At 39.7% G+C, this 21655-nt stretch overlaps 1 protein-coding gene across 1 annotated transcript in view; it reads right to left on the reverse strand.

Annotated features, from left to right (window-relative positions):
* DCC (DCC netrin 1 receptor) overlaps window positions 1-21655 on the reverse strand; it is a 943937-nt gene that overhangs the window by 87486 nt on the left and 834796 nt on the right. The window contains exons 17-20 of the mRNA XM_054032598.1: window positions 20779-21017; window positions 14668-14806; window positions 9622-9729; window positions 3301-3495 (exon numbers count right to left, since the gene is read on the reverse strand). Coding sequence (XP_053888573.1) covers window positions 3301-3495; window positions 9622-9729; window positions 14668-14806; window positions 20779-21017 — 681 coding nt within the window. The remainder of the gene's footprint in view (window positions 1-3300; window positions 3496-9621; window positions 9730-14667; window positions 14807-20778; window positions 21018-21655) is intronic.

The raw sequence follows: 21655 nt of genomic DNA on the forward strand, positions 1-21655 counted from the left end.
TTGAAGCTGAAATTTAGAATCAAATTATGTTTCAGTTGAAAGGGGGTTAAGTACAGTTCTGGGATTAATCAGTTTCTGCTGCAGGTGAAAAAAATAAGTTATTAATAACTTAATTTGAAAGAATGAGTGGATCTCCTACTGATCTGACACTACTACATTCAGACTTTCTTAGCTAGCCTTTTCATAAGGCAGTCAGAAGTAAATTCCAGACTGGAGTTGCTTCCCTATCTTGCTAAATGGATTCCAGTTACTTTACTTCAGAAATCTACCATTTAATGTTATTAATTTACATACAGTAAATCTAGTGGAACATTGAGATTGAAGTTCTGCTTTCCCACTTGTTACTGCATGCATCTTTAACTTCTAGAGTAATCCATGTCAATATGCAGTTTAATATTTCAACACATAAAAATATTATTTACTTCTAATTTTCTTTATATTTTTTTCAGGACATTTAATGAAATCAACTGGAACTTGTTCACATAAGAACTAAATAAAACCTGAATACCTGATTCAGGTTTTGGTCCATAATATAAAACAATAAAAAAGTGACGCATTCTCTAGTAATTAATTATGGTGTAGTTAATCACATCTCATACCCTCATCTCCTCCAGGCACATAAGAACTACCTGGTAATGCCTGTATCAGAGCAATTATGTCTTAAATGATGAATATGACTAGCCAAAGAACATGCAGGCTGATCCTCAGCTAGAGTTATGACACTTTAAAACAACTGAAGATCTCTCCATTGGATTACATTGTTACCAATGGATCTGAGGGGGAAAACCATAAGCACTTTTGCTTATCTGGCAGTGATATTTACAATAAAACGTATCTGTTCTCATACAGATCACTGCATTTTTCATTACTAAAGGCATGTTACTGAAAAAAAAATCAGCTGCAGTTTTATACCCAACTAGGGGTTTGGTTTCCTTGAAAGAGCTTTGTGTGCTATAATATCTTAAATCAGATAAGGGGTGACTTTATAGATCTTTGATGCTTACTTAGTTCCTTGTGGTTTAAAATATCTTGTGATCAAAACATATATTTGCCAACAGAGCATTCATTACCATAAGTCACATGCATATCTCCTGTTAATAATCATTAAGGTCAGGAAACCAACATTTTTGCATAATTCAGAATGCACTCAAGCCTTCAGAAGCTCTTTTCACCTTTTATGTACAGACAGATTTGTCAAAAATCAGCTGGATATTATTGAACACGACATATTTAGGGTGGATAACATTAAATATTCATGTCAGGGTATTAAACATAGTCCTTGTAGACTATTACAAGATGTAACAAATGTGTAAATTTATCTTTTTGGTATCTCTTGATGCTCTCTGATATAGAATTAATTTCCCAAATGAATTTTATGGTACTTTGTGTAAACACTACAAAGTAGGTGATATCTAGTCCATTAATCTTTTTATTTAGTTAGATATCTGGGTCTCTGTATCTTTTGATGTCTCATTACTCTGTCATTATTATATTTTGATTCTTTGACTCACTTTAAATTCTCTCTAACAGAGTTCTTTTACTTGGCACAAATTGGGAGCATGAAATTAAGTTGGCACCCATCTAGTTGATAGAGACTAAGCACTTGCAAAGTGCTTTCTATTCACATTTCATGGTAGTTGAGAATAAATAATCAGGAGCCTACAAATAATTAATTCAGAGTGAAACCAGACTTAGACAAGTAAGTCCTGAAAATCTGGATAGACTGTGATAAGCTCTGAACAAATTGATATATATATTTTTTCATTTTTCTGATTCATGTTAATTCACTAAAACTGTTATATGAGGGTTTTCACAGTTAGCCTGAATATTTGGTAACATGCTCTTAATACACATAGATAACGGCTAGCCCTCTGCCAATGCTGCTGAGTGCACTGGCCCATTCATTACGATGCTTCCTTAATGGTAAATGCTAGGGACTGACTGAAAATGGAGTCTCCCTTCCCTCCTTCAAAAGCAGCAGGAGTAGGAAAAATTACATTTCTGTTCCAATATTTGTTAAAGGCTGAACTTGCATAATACCTCTTTCCTAGAAGGAAAACAAGGATGAGATGTATCTAGATCTACAAAGTATTGCATATGAATTGTCCTTTTGATCAGTCATTTTTCCTGGGCTTTCATATATATGTTTAAATTAAAGATAGGCCTGAAGCAGAATATTGGATCCAGACCTCCCTCTTACTCCCCACAAATGGAATTGGATCTGAAACCTCTGATCAGAGCTTTTCAGCTCTGGCCCATGTTCATTTTAAGCAGCCTTCTGTCCAGACATTATTTTTTATATTCAAAGCTTTGGAATTTTTGCTCTGGAAAAGCTACAGCTCTACTCCATGTGACCCTAGTTTCCTAAAATAGGCACATAGCTTATGTCACTCTATTTGTTTTCTTAATTAATTGCCTTTTAAAAAAGAAGACTTTATACTGTCATGTAACTACATGAGTGACAGTTTCAAACATAAGGTGCACAGTTGCTGCCAGTATCCTTTGTACCACTCGCAGTAATATAGTCTCTTTTCATGGCTAATAATGTAGGGGCAGATTGTGACAGATCTTTGCGTGTGTGGATTATCTCTCCACTTCCACTTGCAATGGGGCCAAACATGGTTGCAGTCCAGAGTTCCAGTAAGCACAGGCACTTCTCCCCGTTAACACACGCTGAGGCACAAGTCATTGAAAAGGTCCCCCTCATCTTGCTTTTCCATCACATTGGCCAGCAAGAGAGATATCTGGCACAGACCTATTTAGGCCTACAAATGGTTTGTTCCAAGTAAGAGAGAAAATTCCATATGTACCCAATTACACTGTGCCTCCGACAGTGTTGATCTTTTCTTTAATTATTTTGCATTTCTTTGATCAATTAAAAAGAAGGGAATCATAATTTTGTATCCCTATTTTCTAGATATGTGAGTGAGTCACTACTAGTCCTTTACAGCCACCAACAGAGATAAAATAAATACCAAAGTGAAACAGTGTCTCACTAGAGAAACTGCAATCATGTGCACTTAGCTTTCTTGTTCATGGGAGGAAGTGGAATGATGTCATAGTTTTTTTACCCAATGATATACATGTGAATACAGCTGCTGCATTATTGTGGTGTTCATTTTTGTCTACTATACCCCTAGCTACAGTCTCTCAATAACGGTTTCAGAGTGTCTTCTAGAACTTTCTTATTAGCGTTAGCATAACAGACTCCTAGTGTCACTGAAGTAAACTGCAAGCATTGAAGCATGAGCATTTTGTACATCTCATTAATATCTAGCTATCTAAGAGAAAAGTTCAAACCTTTCAGAGTCCGGAAGAGAATAGGGTCAGAGAGCGGTCCCACTCCTTTGGCATTGCGAGCTTGGATTCTAAAGTAATACACTGTATCTAGGTTGAGGTCCATGATTTGATGAGTAAGTCGGTCACCACTGATTGACTCCATAACCCAGTCATCAATTGGAGCATTCTTGTCCAAGGTGTAGAACAGAATATAAGCTGCATAAACATTGTCTTGGTTAGTACATATACTGCATTTTACAAACTATATTCAAAATTCAAATTTCAGACATGATAAATGTTTTTTATTTCACCTACATTAACGACAGGTCTTTCATTAAAATCTATTTTGATGAATGTTCAAGAATTAATGCATAATTTTCCTATTTCAAGATCAGAGTATCAATTGCAGTATGCACTGCAATATAAAACATAGGATTAACAATTAGGGAAATACCTAGCAAGCTTTATTGTGTTATATCTGTTACTTGTACATTGCACTTGTCAAATTCAGACTCGTGATCCAGTATGATATCAGTCATAAACCATATGAGATAAGCCTTTAGTGTTTCAGGGCTGGAATAAAAATAAACTAAAAAATTAAATAACATTGATGATGCACATCATTCACTGGCTGCTCATGAGAAACCACGCAATATTTCCGAGTAACTATATGGTAAATCCATTTGAAAAATCCACAGTCACTCACTGTAATGCTATCACTGTATCTCACAATCCCCAGGAAAATAAACTGAACCACCACTGTAGGTAATTTGATTTTGTCCTAAGTGGTGCACAGGAGCCTGTCCAAAAGGTGAATACAGCTGATCCACTGAGTAATGATGACCATTAATGTAATTAAATTTAACCTCCTGGTAAGGGGGAAAATACCAAAGAAACCCACCACAGTAGCATTTAACTTCAAAAAGGGGAACTACACAAAAATGAAGAAGTTAGTTAAATGGAAATTAAAAGGAACAGTCACAAAAGTGAAATGCCTGCAAGTTGCATGGAAACTTTATTAAAAAATGTGAAATTGCAGAACAACTAACTAGGTATGCAATCTATCACTTAAATTAGCCTCTATATCAGATGACTGAAGGATAGCTAATGTAATTCTGATTTTAAAAAAGGATCCAGAGGCAATCCCAGCAATTACAGGCCAGTAAACTTAACTTACTACCTAATTTCTTGCCTAACTTACCAGGCAAATTGAATGAAACTATAGTAAAGAACAGAATTATCAGACATGTAGTTGAATACAACATGTTGGGGAAAAATCAGCACAGCTTTTGTAAAGGGAAATCAAGCCTCAACAGTTTCTTTGAATGTGTCAACAAACATGTGGATAAGTAAAAACAATGAGGAGTCCTTGTGGCACCTTAGAGACTAACACATTTATTTGGATATGGCACCTTAGAGACTAACACATTTATTTGGATATAAGCTTTCATGGGCTATAGCCCACTTCATCAGATGCATTAAGTGGAAAATACAGTAGGCACTATATATATTACAGCACATGGAAATATGTGAGTTGCCTTATTGGGTGGGGGGGTCAGTGTTAACAAAGCCAATTCAATTAGGATGGATGTGGCCCATTTCCAACACCGTTGACAAGAAGGGGTGAATATCAACAGAGGGAAAAATATTTTTTGTAGTGACCAAGCCACTCCCAGTTATTCATGCCTAATTTCATGGTGTCAAGTTTGCAAATTAATTCCAGTTCTGCAGTTTCTCGTTGAAGTCTGTTTTTGAAGTTTTTTTGTTGAAGAATGGCCACTTGTAAGTCTGTTATTGAGTGTCCAGGGAGATTGAAGTGCTCTCCTACTGGTTTTTGAACGTTACAATTCTTGATGTCTGATTTGTGTCCATTTATTCTTTTGGGTAGAGACTGTCCAGTTTGTCCAATGTATATGGCAGAGGGGCATTGCTGGCACATGATGGCATATATCACATTGGTAGATGTGCAGATGTACGAGCCCCTGATGGTGTGGTTGATGTGGTTAGGTCCTATGATGGTATCCCTTGAATAGATTTGCGGACAGAGCTGGCAATGCAGTTTGTTGCAGGGATTGGTTCCTGAGTTAGTGTATCTGTTGTGTGGTGTGTAGTTGCTGCTGAGTATTTGGTTCAGGTTGGGGGGCTGTCTGTAAGTGAGGACTGGGCTGTCTCCCAAGGTCTGTGAGAGATCACCCTTCAGGATAGGTTGTAGATCTTTGATGATGTGCTGGAGAGGTTTTAGTTGGGGGCTATAGGTGATGGCTAGGGGTGATCTGTTACTTTCTTTGTTGGACCTAGTCTGGGTCCAACGATCACTTACACCCCGTGTCCTATAGTAGGTGACTTCTGGGTACCCTTCTGGCTTTGTCAATCAAGCATTCTTAAAACTACAATACCCACCTAGGGAAGTGAAGAAACAGATTGACAGAGCCAGAAGGGTACCCAGAAGTCACCTACTACAGGACACGGGGTGTAAATGATTGCTGGACCCAGACTAGGAAGGAGTTTAGTCTGTGAAAGAAGCTTATTGGAACATCTCTGAGGGTGAGATTTACCTGTATTTAGTTTCCTACTGGATTAGGCTTAGACTTGCATGGTTGTTTTATTTTGCTTGGTAATTTAATTTGTTCTGTCTGTTATTACTTGGAATCACTTAAATCCTACTTTTTATATTTAATAAATTCACTTTTTGCTTATTAATTAACCCAGAGCAAGTAATTAGTTCCTGGGGGAGCAAACAGCTCTGCATATCTCTCTATCAGTGTTATAGAGGGCAGACAATTTATGAGTTTACCCTGTATAAGCTTTATACAGAGTAAAACAGATTTATTTGGGGTTTGGATCCCATTGGGAACTGGGTATCTGGGTGCTAGAGACAGAAGCACTTCTTAAGCTGTTTTCAGTTAAGTCTGCAGCTTTTGGAGGACGTGGTTCAGACCTGGGTCTGTGTTTGCAGCAGACTAGCACGTCTGGCTCAGCAAGACAGGGTACTAAAGTCCCAAGCTGCCATGGAAAATGGGCTCAGAAGTAGTCTCAGCACATCAGGTGGCAATTCACAGGGGAGTTTCTGTGACCCAACCCGTCACAGAGTCATTGTGGATATTTTTTTGAAACCATCTGCTTAATGTGCAATGGCAGTCAAAAAGGCTAACAGAATGTTAGGAAAGGGTTAGATAATAAGACAGAAAATATCATAATACCACTACATAAATCAATGCTACACACACAGCTTGAATACTGCATGCAGTTCTGGTTGCCCCATCTCAAAAAAAAGATATATTTGAACTGGAAAAAGTTCAGAGAAGGGCAACAAATACAAGTAGGAACAGTGGCATTGAAACATTTTTATAGTAGAGGTATTGAAAGCCACTGAACAAAACTGCAAACCCCCATATATGATGGAAACCACTTCACACCAGAGGATGCTTCTGCACCCCCGCACCTCTACTTCCAGCACCCCCGATTAGCAGTATGGAATAGCTTCCATAGGAAGAGAGATTAAAAAGACTGGGACTATTTATCTTGGAAAAGAGACAACAAAGGTAGGAATTGATACAGATCTATAAAATTATGGACTGTGTGGAGAAAAGTGAATAAGGAAGTGTTATTTACCCTTTCACATAACACAAGAAACAGGGATCACCCTGTGAAATGAATAGGCAGCAGATTTAAAACAAACATAAGGAAGTACTTTTTCACACAAGACACTGTTAACCTGTTGAACTCATTGTCGGGGTATCTGTGAAGGCCAAAAGTATAACTGGATTAAAAAAAAGAATCAGTAAAGTTTATGGAGGATAGGTTCATCAATGGCTGTTAGCCAAGATGGTCAGGGATGCAACCCCATGCTCTGGGTGTCCCTAAAGTGGACAACGGAAGCTGGGAGTGGACAACAGGGAGATGGATCACTTGATAATTGCCCTATTCTGTTCATTCCTTCTGAAGAATCTCGCACTGGCCATTGTCTGAAGATAGGATACTGGGCTAGATGGTCCATTGGTCTGACCCAGTATGGCCATTCTTATGTAATTTATAAAATTCCACCATATAAAACCACAGTAATTGTAAAACAAACAAACAAAAACAAACAAAAATAGAAATTAAGTATTTATATATAAAACCAAAGTGACTAAAACCACAAGAATTGTACTATGAGCAAATTAAGTCCCTGATCCAACAACCAGATCTATGACTGGACCTTCATGCTTTTGTGGACCCCCACCAACTTACATGAGACTCTACATGAGTAAAGATGGGTGAAGTTCGGATTGCAGGATTAAGCCTTATGGTAGTATTTTAAAACATAAGATGAAAGCTGACAGAAATAGAAATTATAGTAACCCTTAGAATAACAGAACTAATATGAAATAATAATTATCTATAGAAATGATTTCCTTGGCTAGTCTAATACTTGGGAAACTTCTTGTGTCTAAATCTTCAGCTGGTGCAAATCAACATAAGTATTATCATCAATATCCCTCTATTCACTTTAAAATAAAATAATCTTTGCAAGCCTCTGTTTCCAAATGAATTGGCGTGTTAATGCATAGAAAAATAATGTCAGAATGAAAGGCCATGATTGTACTTTTAAGATTTTTGGCATTGTATGTTAGGGTTATGTTTACAGGATTGTATGCAGTTATTTAGAGGTTGTTCTAACTATGAAAGTTCTTTGTAGTCATGTATCAGTCAGTCCATTTAGGTTAGTCTTTGTGATGACGATATGAGTGTCATGTATTACCTTAACTATGTAACATATTACAAATGATTCAATGGGATTAGTCACATTAATAAAGTTAGACACTTGCTTAAGTATTTGCAGATGTGGAGTTTTGGTTGTTTTGCTTTTGCTTGACATTTCTAAATAACATTTGGCCATTCCTGGCTGCATTAAAGATTTCCTGTAAGTGTCATTTTTCAAACAATTCCACAAGGAAGAATAGTTTGTCCATGGATATTTTCAAGCAAAGTCATCTCTCACTGGCAACACTGTAAATAAGAAGCTCCATTAAAGTTACTGCCTTTGATTCTTCTCTCACTTACACCTATGGAAACCAGGAGTAATTTTATTTAAGTCAATGCAGTTACACAGCAGAACAGAGAGAAGACTCAGGACCACTGACTGCCAATTAAAATGGTCATTTTCCCCTCTGAAATTGGTTTAATGTCAGAAAAACCATTTTCTATGAAAATGTTATCTTTAACAGGCCTTTCTTTTGGATGTGGTCATTGAGTGTAAAGGACTGAATATAATGCACAGGGAGATAATGAATAGAGTGTTTCCAATCTGAGGTGTTTTATCCCTGGGAAACTTCCTGGCAGATCCAAATATATCTTATTTTACTGGTAAAACTGGACCAGATTCTCCACTGGTGTAAACCACCCTAGTTCTACCAAAGTCAATGGAAATATGTTGATTTACACAGGTTCAGAATCCGATACAATAGACTTTGAATTACTCACACAAGATTTATATTTAGAAGAATTCTTGTACCAACATTTATAGTTCAGGATGCTTGAGCGATATGTGTCAGGAATTATTAGTGGTATTGGTGACATACACAGACTATCTCTGACGTACAGAAAATATGCTGCATGACTTCCAAGCGTCTAACCCAATCGTTTGTGTTAATTAAACCATTATGTGCACATTTTTTAAGTTGAATGCTATTTGTCATAATAATTATATGTCTCTTAGATGTCTATTAAAATCCTAAAGTGATCATTTAGATGCAAAATCTCTGATAGAACCTATTATATTTTTCATACTAAATTAACATTATGGGCTTGTAATGAATGTCTTAATTTTGCATTGATGTTATCTGCAATATTTTGAACAATAAAATTTGTCTTTGTGAAGCATCCATTAAGTTCATCCTTGTCAGTCAATATTAGAGTTTTTCTGATCATCGGTGCTTTAAATTGTTATTATAAAGTTAAACATCTACAATAAATCCTACCATTTATGTGTTGTACTAAGCAACCTATCATTATATACCTTATGTATTACATTATTGCCAAACAAGCTGCTTATTATTAGTCATTTCTAATTGCCACCAGAAGACCTTTGCTCGGAATTACTACATTTAGAAAGTATATTAATGCCTTCAGCAATTAAAACTAAAGGATTTATATTCTCTCAATTCTCCATCTCACTGTAACTCCGGCACTGAATTAACTACTAATACAACTCAGCACTTCTATGCGAAAAAAAAGAAAGTTCAGATGAAATATTATAGTGGAAACAAACAAAGAAGTAAGAAGAATAACTGAGGAATGAAACCAGAAAGTGAACAGAGCTGTAAAATAAAAAGATAGACATGGGATAATATAAGCATTTACCAGTAATTTTTCCATTGGCTTCTAATGGAGGCTGCCAGCTGACAATGACAGCTCGAGGCTTCCCTTCCCGAGTAATGACTGTCAAATCCTTGGGTGCAGAGGTTGGTGCTTAAAAGAATGGAAATAATAGAACACAAACAATCAGATTCTCTGCTATATACTTGTTTTCCTTAAAATGCTATATCAGTCATTCTGCATTGACCTCTTTCCTTAGATCTGCTGATGCATTACAGATACATTCTCAGGTAATATATGTTGAGAACCAAAACCTAGATTTTTAAGGGAAACTATTGTATGATCCCATCGGTTATGGGTATTTCTGGAAATGTGGATCCTTTTTATCCCATTCCATTCCACTTTGGTGCTTATCTCTCATGCATCGGTGTGGTATTTAAGCACCTACTGTACATGTTAGGGGTCACCATATTTAATATTAATACCACTGCTTCTACCATATTACCAAGATTTTTTTAGGTGCCCATCACCATTTATGAAATGAAAATACACCTAACATGAGAGATGGATACAGTAGCAATACACCTAACATGGATATAGGAGCAAAGTCCTGGGAGTATTGTGTAAGAATAATACAAAAGGAGTCCAAAATAGAGCAATATATCCCATTAAATATAGCAGGCCGGGTCTGTGAGTGTATTGTGCCTTCTTTACACTGCATGTCCATTGCATGTTTGCCACATAATCTTGCAGAGTGGTTTAGGGATGATCATTTTTGGCTTAGGGATGATCATGGGATCTTCTGGTGGTGTACAGAGTGGAGAAAGAGGGGAGTGGTTATTGTTAAAGAACATTATCAGGAGTGCACTGAGCTATACTGTTCCTGAGCTAGCTATTCAGTGTTTGGGGTATAATATAGTAGGTGTTAATTTAGGGCTTGTCTTCACTACCGGGGTAAGTTGACCTAAGTTACGCTACTCCAGCTACGTGAATAATGTAGCTGGAGTCGACGTAGCTTAGGTTGACTTACCCCAGGGTTTTCACTGCTGGGTCGATGGGAGATGCTCTCCGGTTGACTTCCCTTACTCTTCTTGGAGAGCTGGAGTACCGGGGTCAACCGGAGAGTGCTGTGCCATTGATTTAGCGGGTCTTCACTAGTGTTTCCGGGGGACTAGGAGCTGGTGTACCTCTTGCTCCTGCATTTGCACGACCCGATATAGGAGATTCCTCTTGATTACAAAATAAGGCCCTGGCCCTCAGGCCTTTCCCTCTATGGGTACCCCATCTATCTCAGCCACTTCCTTCCTGGCATTCTCGTACCTTGGATCTTCCACCTGGTCCCATCCAAAAGTCTCTCTCTCGGGACTTAACAGCCCGAACTCTGAGGGATCTGTCTCTGCCCTCTTGGCTGGCTCCGTGAGGTTGGGGTTGGAAGTGGTCTTTGACCCCTCCTCTGTCTCTGGGCCCTCCCCTTCAGTTGCCCGTGTACGTCTGCCTACACAGGCGACCCTCTGTCCTTGTATCAGGATTCGGGTACCTAAGGCCTTGGCTGCCCTTCTTTCTCTTTTGGTCTTCCTGCCTTTCCCCGGGACAGGGAATAGCTCCTGGGACTTTTCCGCGAAAAATGGGAGGTGACATTCTACTGCAGAAGCCTCCTGAAGTTCGGGGAGCTCCTCTCCCTCCAATTCCTCCGGTGGAAGCAAGTTTCCAAACCCAGGGAAATTTCTACCTATGAGCACAGGGTATGGGAGGTTTGGGACTACCCCAGCTTTCACACCGGTGACATTTCCCTGAATTTCAATTTTTACTGGTATGATGGGGTAGTAGCTAACAGTCCCATGGACACAGGTTACCCCCGTACACTTGGCCTGCATTAACTGGCTGCGCTTCACTAATTTACCCAAAATTAGGGTGATAGAACTCCCCGAGTCTACGAGTGTCATGGTTTCTACCCCATTCAACTTTACCTGCCTTGTATATTTATGTGGGGTGACTGCGACCCCTACAATATTGAGTAGGCTACATGGGTCTGACCCGTTCCCCAGGTTACACTGCATTGGCTCTATGACATTGGGGCACTGGGCAGCTATGTGCCCCAACTCCCCTCATCCATAACACCTATAATTGCTTCTAGTCACTCCCCTATCATGTGGGTTAGGGAGTTTAGTCCCAGGGTTCTCCCCACTTAGGCCTTCCTCTTCCTTCTGGGTTCCTGACTGGTTTTCGACCTCCCTCTTCTTCCACCTAGGACTTCCTGGGGGTTTGGCCGCCCGACCTGCTGCGGTCGGGGTCGAGTGTTTGATTCGTGTGGGGCCTTCCTTGGGTAGTTGCGTTAATTCCCTGGCTGTCATCTGTCTTTCCACTAATGTGATCATTTCATTGTAGGTAGATGGATCATTCTGGCATACCCATTTGCGGAGACCTGGTGGCAGTCCCCGCATGTAATGGTCTATGACCAAAGTCTCTAAAATCTCTGGGCTGCATGCCTCGGGCCGTAACCACTTCCAAGCAAGGTGTATGAGGTCCAAATAGTTGGGACCTTGGAGGTTTGTTCTCCCTGTATTTCCACTCCTGGAACCTCTGGGCCTGTACTGCTACCGTCACCCCAGATCGTGCTAGGATCTCTGCCCTCAGCCGGGAATAGTCAGCGGCATCCTCAGTGGGCAGATCAAAGTAGGCCTTCTGGGCCTCTCTGTACAAAAAAGGGGCGAGAATGCTGGCCCACTGCTCCAGGGTTATCATATCATATCATCGTCTGCCATCATCTTTGGCAGACAACAGGTGGCCCTCAGGGTTCGCGTCCCATTGGACCCCCGGGCCTGGGTAGTGAGGATCTTCAGTTGATCCACAACCTCGCGCAGGAGGGCTCGATCTTGGGTTGCCTGGCTCATTAATAATTGGTTGGTTTCCTGCTGTAACCTCATGGACGCCTCTTGCCCCATCGCCTGAGCCCGGGTTGCCTCCTGCTGGGCTGCTGTGCCTTCCACCAGTGCTCTCACCACCTCCTCCATGGTGGTACAAACAAAAACCCAAAACCAAAAACCCCAGTGCACTTTTTTTTTTTTTTTTTTAGTAAAAACCTCTTTGTTCCGCCACGCTGTGAACAATCACGGTCCCACCCCTGACACCAGTTGTGGCAGAGCTCTGACCTTGTCCCCGTGGGTCCTGCGCTTCTAGGTGGTTTATGCTAGCCTCAGTGGCTCTCTGTGACCCTCCACACAGCCCTTCTCTCTCTAGGGCCGGGGTTACAGTCTACTGAGCCCTTTTCATCATAAGCCAGCAAGGAGGTTGGTGAGAGAACTCCCACAGTCTCTGTTGTCCCTAGGGCTTGTTTTAGAACAGTTTAGCCTCCTGTCCTGACAGAGGCCTGACTTCCCCTCCCAGGAGGTGTTCCTGTAGTGGTGGGTTGGGAGGAACCCGGGCCCACGCTCTACTCTGGGTTCTGGCCCAGGGTCCCTAAAGGTAGCAGCTGTTGGCAGCCAACCTTTCACTGCCAGAGTTGCTACATTTCCCTGGGCCACTTCCCCACAGCTCTCCTGCTTCTCCCTTACCTTAGGGCTCCCTTATCAATAACTTGAGGGTGTCTTCATTAACCAGTCCTTCAGCTGCACTTCCTCTCCTCTGTCTCCCTGGCTCTCCTCTGTCTGACTGGAGTGAGCCCTTTTTATAGTATCAGTGGGACCTTAATTAGAGTCAGGTGGTCACATTAGCTTAATGGCCTCACCTGACTCTTTGCAGGTTAACTGGAGTCAGGTGTTCTCATTAGCCTGGAGCAGCCCCTACTCTGGTCAGTCAGGGAACAGAAAACTGTTAATCCAGTGGCCAGTATATCTGCCTTCTGCTATTCTGCTGTACCCAACTGGCCTGGGTCTATCACTATGCCTAATATCTATTCAATGATATAATAATAATTCTAATAATAGAGGAAGAATAATGGTGACTAGTAGGGGCCTGAATACGAAAGAGGTGAAGATAATGGGGGTGTCATCCAGGGCTTAAATTCTCATTCCCATTCTGGGCTCGGGACTGTAGGCTTTTGTCCTTCAGGGGATAAGGGGGGCACTGGGGCTTCAATCCCGAGGGCGCATGTTGGGGCTTAAGCCTCCAGCCCCGGTGCTTCCCATGGGGCTGAAGCCCTAAGCCCCGGGGCTCCCACAGGTTTGAAAATATTTAATAGAGCTCCATTCTGGTGGGTTCTGGCTGAATTTAAACCCTGGTGTCATCCAAGGAGCCTCATCCATCCAGGCAGGGAGCCTCTTACATGAGACAAGAAGTTCTACAGGTAGAAAGTTTGTATCTGTAAATAACATGCAATTTGAAGAGCCTGCTCAACTTCGTTGTACATTTTTTGTTTAATTTTGTAGCTGTACCAGCTGCTGTAACTCCAATTCAAGATCTTTAATCCATCTGTGTAATGTCCACATAAAGACACCTCCAGAGCCCGCAGAACTGCACATATACAAAATATAGTGAATAGAACTGTGGGCCTTTGGCTTCAAAAGCATCTTCACCTCTTCAGCCAAAAAGAACCTCTATTAGCTGGTATCAATACTTGATCCATTCCCAGAGGCACTAGAGGGCTAGGACAGAATCACGCACACTTGAGCCAGTACAAGTAGCCTTTTATAAATTAATAAATGAGAGAGACTAACAAAGCTGCCATCCTAGTCATAGAAGACTATTTCCATCATTGTTTTCATCGGATTTTAGTTTTCTTTGAAAACTGAATACCAACTAGGTCACATCATTAATGAAAAAGATCTTTGAAGCTCATTATATTTATGATCCATATTATTAGAAACATGCCATTTACTAAATTCCAACATCTTAGCTTTGAGTAACTTTAGAGGAGAATTAAATGTCTGCTGTTTCGTTGCGCATAGAAAAAAGTGAAGAAAAGAAATTTAGCTTTTAATATACACTGTTGATTTGTTTTGCTGGCATGAAAGTTGACAATGATACCAACTATATCAGCAGTAGTTCAGTAATTTCAATATATTTAGTCAGTTCCAGATTCCTAAATATCTTTTACTAATATGGGCATCTTGAAACAAAATCACTTTTTAAAGCTATCAAAATATCTAGACATACCTGCTTCATATGTTGTGGCATGTGCAGTCATGCTCCACGTGCTTGACCTTCGACCTTTTGTTACCATGACAGAGAATTCATACATAGTGTTTGGCTTAAGGCCTATTACACTATGGCTCAAAGCTGTTGTATCTGCTGACTACAAAAGGGGGGAAAAGAGGAAAACAAATATATGTTTAAGCAAGTAAAACTTGAAAAATGCAATCCTAGAAAACTAACTTCCATACACACTTTCTCCATATAACAGAGAAAATGGAAGAGCATAATACAGTAACACTAAATTCCTTTTGTAAGCATACTTTTCTGAGGACAGAAATAGCCTTGACACTGTAGCATGTATTTGAGTGGAACTATTATTAGTACACCTCTACCCCGATATAACGCGACCCGATATAACATGAATTCGGATATAACGCGGTAAAGCAGTGCTCTGGGGGGGGCGGGGCTGCGCACTCCAGTGGATCAAAGCAAGTTCGATATAATGCAGTTTCACCTATAACACGGTAAGACTTTTTGGCTCCTGAGGACAGCGTTATATCAAGATAGAGGTGTGCTATAAATAAGATAGTAAACTTGCTTTCTATAATTTAGACAGATCATTAAGTTATGGAGATGCTCCTCCCCACAACCTGTTTTTCCACACAAAGGAATTTGTGATACAATCTTTCAAATGCAAGGAGAATAAAATGGAAGCTGATGCTGTGTCCTCCATTTGTGCCCTTATGCACAAATTTTTACATAAGTTAAAGACTCACATTATTGGGGTGCTTTGCTCTGTGCCACAATCTTAATGTTGCATTTAAAAGAATTTTTGACTTAAAATTTGTGTCCCTTTCATATTATATCACCCTCCCAAAAAAACATTTAGTGGTCTCTAATGGAAGTTTACAAATACATATTTTCTGACTAGAATGGTTCTAACTAAGGTGCTCTGGTCTTTCTAAGTTTCTTGGATGAATATGTATTTAATTTCTTATAAAAACTAGAACTGTTAAATCTTGCATTTTTGCTTGTTTGAATATGCATTTTGTTGTGAATTATATTTTAAATATGCTTTATTTATTTTTCTGGTTCACTACAGTATGTTGAGAACAGGTATATAAACTAATATTGATGTGTATATTACATTTTTATAATGTAGATTTACCTGATCTCAGCCTGTTCTAAGGAATGACTTAAGAGACACAGCACATTTTTATCACATGAGTAGAGCCAGAGGAAAATTGCAGGATAAAACTGGTGAAAATTGAATGAAACCAAATCTGTATTTTCAGAGCATTATGGAACCCCATCATATTGGGCCCAATTTCTGAAGAGTTAGGCACTTCCAGTGATGTACTGAGCATCTTCCGTGTCCACTCACAGCAATGAGACTTGAGCGCATGCCACATCCAGTATAACATGCGATCTCCGCTCATTTAACTGAACCGTAAATCTTTAACTTGTGTGATATATCTGATGGCCTAAAATCGACCAAATGATGCCTGAGCCACTGGAGAGGGTGAGTGAAATTTATGCCCAATTATGCAAAACTTCTGACTTTCGTCATCAGAATGGAACCTTTTTCACTGTTTGGTAGGATGTGTTTGGAACTATGCAGCTCTCTGGTATTCACCAATAATGTCACCCTCGTGTTGACAGTAATCATCAGCCCTAAAGATGCAAGTTAAATCTTTTAAAATGTTACAATTAGCTTCCAAGACACTGCAGAATATGACTTTGCTTTGCTACTCCACAAGCATTCACACTGAAGCTTTGCACAGCAGTTAAACAAAGTAGCTTCTGTATTCAGAGCCAAATTCCGTCATCTTTATACTCATTGGGAGAAATCCTAGCCCTATGCAAGAGAATGAGAGATTTGCAGTTGATTTCTTTGAGACTAGGATTTCACCCATTGAGTAGTCCCCCACTCTGTGAGTAATCCAAGTGAAATCAAGGTGTCAACTCATGGAGTAAAAGTGGCAAAATTTGACTATTAGCATGAGGTTTTTAACTATGGGACAGATTTCACTGTGGTGGGACATACTGTTCACCATAAGTAGGTCACTGACTTAAGTGGGACTATTTGTGGAATAAGGTACTATACAACATGACTGAAGGAAGCTAAATCTTACAGACAGCACTGTAGAAATCAGAGTTATATTGGTAGGATGGCCCTTGCAATGATCGTTGATGGAAGATGACTAAGGGAGAGGCCAAAGATTCAGTATTTGGACTAGATATAAGCTGACCTTATGGAGACCAATTTGCATGACAGCCAGGCATACTATCATGAGTTCCGGGAAATGGCTATAAAAGCCGCCGACCCCAAATAGTAAAGAAGAAGAGGAAGAAGAGCACTATAGAAATTAAACTTTATTTTTTTCAAACTTGCTCAGATATTTCACGTGCTCAGGATGAAAGGACAGGAATAAAACAAAGGACAGGTCTCCACTACAGCACTACACTGGCACAGCTGCGCCCCAGTGGTGCATCTGGTGAAGACACGCTATGCCGATGGGAGAGTGCTCTCCCACTGGCATAATTACTCCACCTTGGCGAGAAGCTATGTCAGCAGTAGAGCATCTCCCGCCAACATGGCGCCAGTGTGGACAGCGCAAAACTTGTGTCACTCGGGGTGGGGAGGGGAGAGTCTTTTTCACACCCCTGAGTAACATAAGTTATATTGACTTAGGCTGTAGTGTAGACCTGCCCAAAAAGTTTGGAAAACAGGCTGGGGTTGAACATATTCTGGACAAAATAGGCTTTGAGTGAACATACATTCATTGTGACTTTTTTTATTAAAAGTAAAGTTGCGAGATTGCTGCTTCTGGCTGACCTGGGAATAACAAAGGGACAGACTAGTGTGAGAGATATTGCAACTGTATGAAGCATCTTTGGGGGAAACATTGTATTAACATTGTATACATACAATCCCTGTGGGCCAGGGATTGCATGTCTGACCGTGTTCTACTCCACAGGGGAGTGTTACCGGAGTTGTTTCAAGAACTAAAATAGCAGGCGGGGTTGAGAGGAGAGGGAATTATTAAGGTGAATCACTCACAATGTAAACTCATCCAGAGAGGTACCACTCCCTGGGGAGATTCAATCTGGATTTTCCAGAGACTAAGAGACAAATACATGGCTTTTGGCATTAAAAAAGCTGTGTTTAAATTGACTCAGGGCCTTCATTCTGATCCAGCTAATGGTCAGGACTTTCTGTCCAAGGGCCCCAACCCTTGCAGGTTGGAAAGACTTTGGCCCTGCTAGGGCCTCAGAAGATTGATGGGTGACTTCTGCTACGCTTTTCGCATGCAGATAGGAACTTATTGGGTTTTGTATGTTTTCTCTTAATGCTTTTACTGTAAGAATAAATGTGCTTGCCTAGAGAGAGCTGTGTGGTAACGTGTAACTGTTAGCAATACACTGTTCATAGCCCTCAGAGAAAAAGCAACAGAGTGGCTTTCTCTCTGAGGCAGAGTGGCTTTAGGCAGAGTGGCTTTCCGGGGTATCAGAGTGTAAGGCAGGGAGTTGTGGAGCCTTAAATCCTCCAGGCAGAAGGGACTGGGACAAGGGTCCCTGCCCAGAGACAGGTGCACACTGGAGACCTTAGGCCTGAGTGGTCACTCTAAAGTGGACCATGGAGGAGGGGATACAGATGCAGTTACTTGGAAACTGTGACAACTAGTTCACGACATTTCAGCTACAGATTGGCTAAACTAAAAAAATAAACCAAACCAACCAACAAACAAAAAGCCCAGACTCTTCATCCCCCAATTTAAATGGAAAAAAAGCAGATTTGGAGACGGTCTTGAGTTCCAGATCAACTCTAATTTCCATACTTCTCCTTCCAGCTGGAATCAACATGAGTCAGCTCTTTTGTTGTCCGGTTCATTAAAAATAACCCTATATGATCATCCCACCTTAAGTTTTTCATCAGGCTTGGTTGCCCATATAGTTACTTTATCTAGACCTAAGCCTTTGTTTCCAGCCTTGACCATTCCTAGGGTTCCTTCCTATATCTATGTGCCGTAATAAGTTAGTTTCTTCAATGAGTTCCATTTATCCTTTTTAACAGTTTCCCAGCAAGGAACAGGGCGATGACAGGGTGGGATGTCTCAGGCAAACATAGTTAACCTGTTAAACTCATTTTACATAAGTCTGGACACCTGTCTGTACTGTGATGACACTAATAAAGCTACCTTTATATATTTTTTTGGCACCTGCAATTTTCCACTGGGCCTGCACGTGATGAACATACAGTGACAACGTGGGCAATTTCATAATTGTCTAAAGGTCCCAATAAATAATGTTGTGCTCTTTGGATCCTTGCTCTTACTATAGAAACTAAATTAATAAAAACTATGGCTTGTTCTACTATATTCCACATTTTACTGAGAATGGGAATAAATCTCTCAATGGGTATAATTACATCAAAATACAAAACAACACTGTTTCAGAAGTCTTAATTCTTCTACACTGGAGCTTACTACACTGCCAACAAGCCCTTGGTGTTTGCTACATAAGCATATGAGAATTTGGTGATCTTAGGGCTTAACACTGTGGCCCAGAAAAAGACTATCTGAGGTTGAGATAGCTATGATAGTAATTGTGACACCACTCATTCTATGATACACTTGAAAAGATGTTCAAGATGTTCTGTTATATAGTTAAGCACCTTTAACTAGTAACTCTTAAGACATTTACGATCATCAGCATCTACAGCTAAAAGACAACTGGCCTGATTCTCCTCTCTCTTACACTAGTGTAAATCAAAAGCAGTGGTTACACCAGTGCAAAACTAGTGTAAGCAACAGGAAAATTAGGACCACTGAATGAAATTCTGGCAGATGTGTTATGGTCACTACTAGAAAAATCATGTCCAGTAGGGGGAGTGAGAAAAAAGAAGTTTCCACCATTATTTTGTCTCCTTTCAAAATCCACTGACACGGTGATACAGCTCAGTCTAAGAACAAGAACCAGATTTTGAAAGGTATTTAGGGGCCGAAAGATGGAGATAATTCTCTAGTGGGATTTTCAAATGCACCTAGGTCCCTAATTCCATAAATATTTTTTTAAAATCCATCCCTAAATCCACATGTTTCTAATCACAATTTCATTTACTCACTAATGGCCCTGTGATCATAACAGGAACAATCTGTACTAGAGAGTTATGTCTGGGGTGGTGACCAGTCACTTACTGGTGAACATATTTGCAGTGTATATGTGCAACTATTGGGAACAATTGCATGTTGATCAAGAATATAGCCCCATATAGGCAGAAAAGTTAACCAGTAATTATGACATGGCACGGCAGGAATAGTGAAGCATGTTCACCAGGAGTGATTTGGATATTATAAGATGCAGTATATGAATTGCAAAGAGTCCTGTGGCACCTTATAGACTAATAGACGTATTGGAGCATGAGCTTTCGTGGGTGAATACCCACTTCCAGATCCAGACTAACATGGCTACCCCTCTGATATTTGACAGTATATGAATTGACCATACTATGTAAATTGATAAAGTTTATTTTTTCACGTTAGTGATTGTCACTTTCTGTTCTGTACAACTGCCAAGCATTATTTAGTATTAATTATTATTATTATTTTCTCTCCTATCCCAGATATATTTTTATATTGTTTTGTTGGCATTAGTGTTTGAAAACATCTTTCATTTACAGGCAGTAGAATATTACAGGCTACTTCCAAATTGAGAAGTTTTCTGTTCACCTGGTGCTTTTTGAGTGTTTGTTGCTAATATAGTAAAGCAGGGATTTCCAATGGTGTGGTTGATTTGAAATTGGCATCCCAGTTTCATTCTTGGGCATTATGCTGTCCAATCAATGACTTTCTAACTTACATATGATATGTAAAATTAAAGATCAGAATCTTCAACAATTAGATTTTTAGTGTGGCATTTTCAGGCTAATAAATACTCTTTTAAAAAAACTCCAAACTATATATATTTGTGACCCTATTAGATGCTTGCTATTCAGGACAACTCTCCCATTGACTATCCTGGGAGTTTTTCCTGAGTGAAGTACAGAATAGGTAGATTCAGCTTATTGTCAAATAAAATATGAACACAAGAAATCGCAGATCATCAATTCATATCCCTTTATAACTTCACCTTGTATTTAGCACTTGTAGAATAGCTGGTTCTCCAACGGACAGTGTAAAAGCGAACCTCAGTAGTCTTTTGATTCTTTGGGACAGAGTTGTCTGCCCAGCTGACTCTCACTGCATCATGGGTAAGTGCAACAGCCTGGACACCTACTGGTGGGAGCATGGGGGTGGAGATATCTGGGACTGAGGTAGGGAAATCATCAAGCAAAGGATAAAAATCAACTTCTAATGGATCAATGGGATCTGGGTCAAAAACCAGCAAATGAGCATTCAAAAAAAAATGAATAGCAGTTAAAACAAAAACAAAACAAAACAATCACCAGTGGATACACATCACAATGGGTTAAATGATGAGAGGGGAACAGGAGAAGAACAGAAAGAGAGGCATTAATTGAAAAATTTAATATATATATAATATTTCACTTACATTACTGTAAATAAAGCTAACTAGCAATTAATATTATTTTGCATGGCTTGTTCAAGTACTTCCAGGTGTGCTTTCTTTTCTTGGCTCCAAAATGAAGTTGAAATGCATTGTTTCTCTTTAAAATGATTTACTTTGCAATAGAAAAAATTGAAATACATAAAAGATACATTATTAAAAACATGCACAAAATAGTGTCATTTTAAAAGACACTCTGATGTGTGTAGGAGTTACCTATGCTTTTCTCTCTCTCTCTCTGCAGCTTCTTTTGTTCTTTTAATGCTATTCAAAGGAGCACTTCTACATCTGCTTAAATATTTGTCAGGCAAAAGAGAACATAATTGTAATGCTAAGATGGAGGTCCACATTTGTTGATTTAATAATGCCAGCATGATAAATGTGTGCATCCAGGTATGGATATGTGGATTGTTATTTTCATCTCTGAGCATGTTTCCTC

The sequence above is a fragment of the Malaclemys terrapin genome, chromosome 6, assembly GCF_027887155.1.
Source record: "Malaclemys terrapin pileata isolate rMalTer1 chromosome 6, rMalTer1.hap1, whole genome shotgun sequence".
NCBI classification, from domain to species: Eukaryota; Metazoa; Chordata; order Testudines; family Emydidae; genus Malaclemys; species Malaclemys terrapin.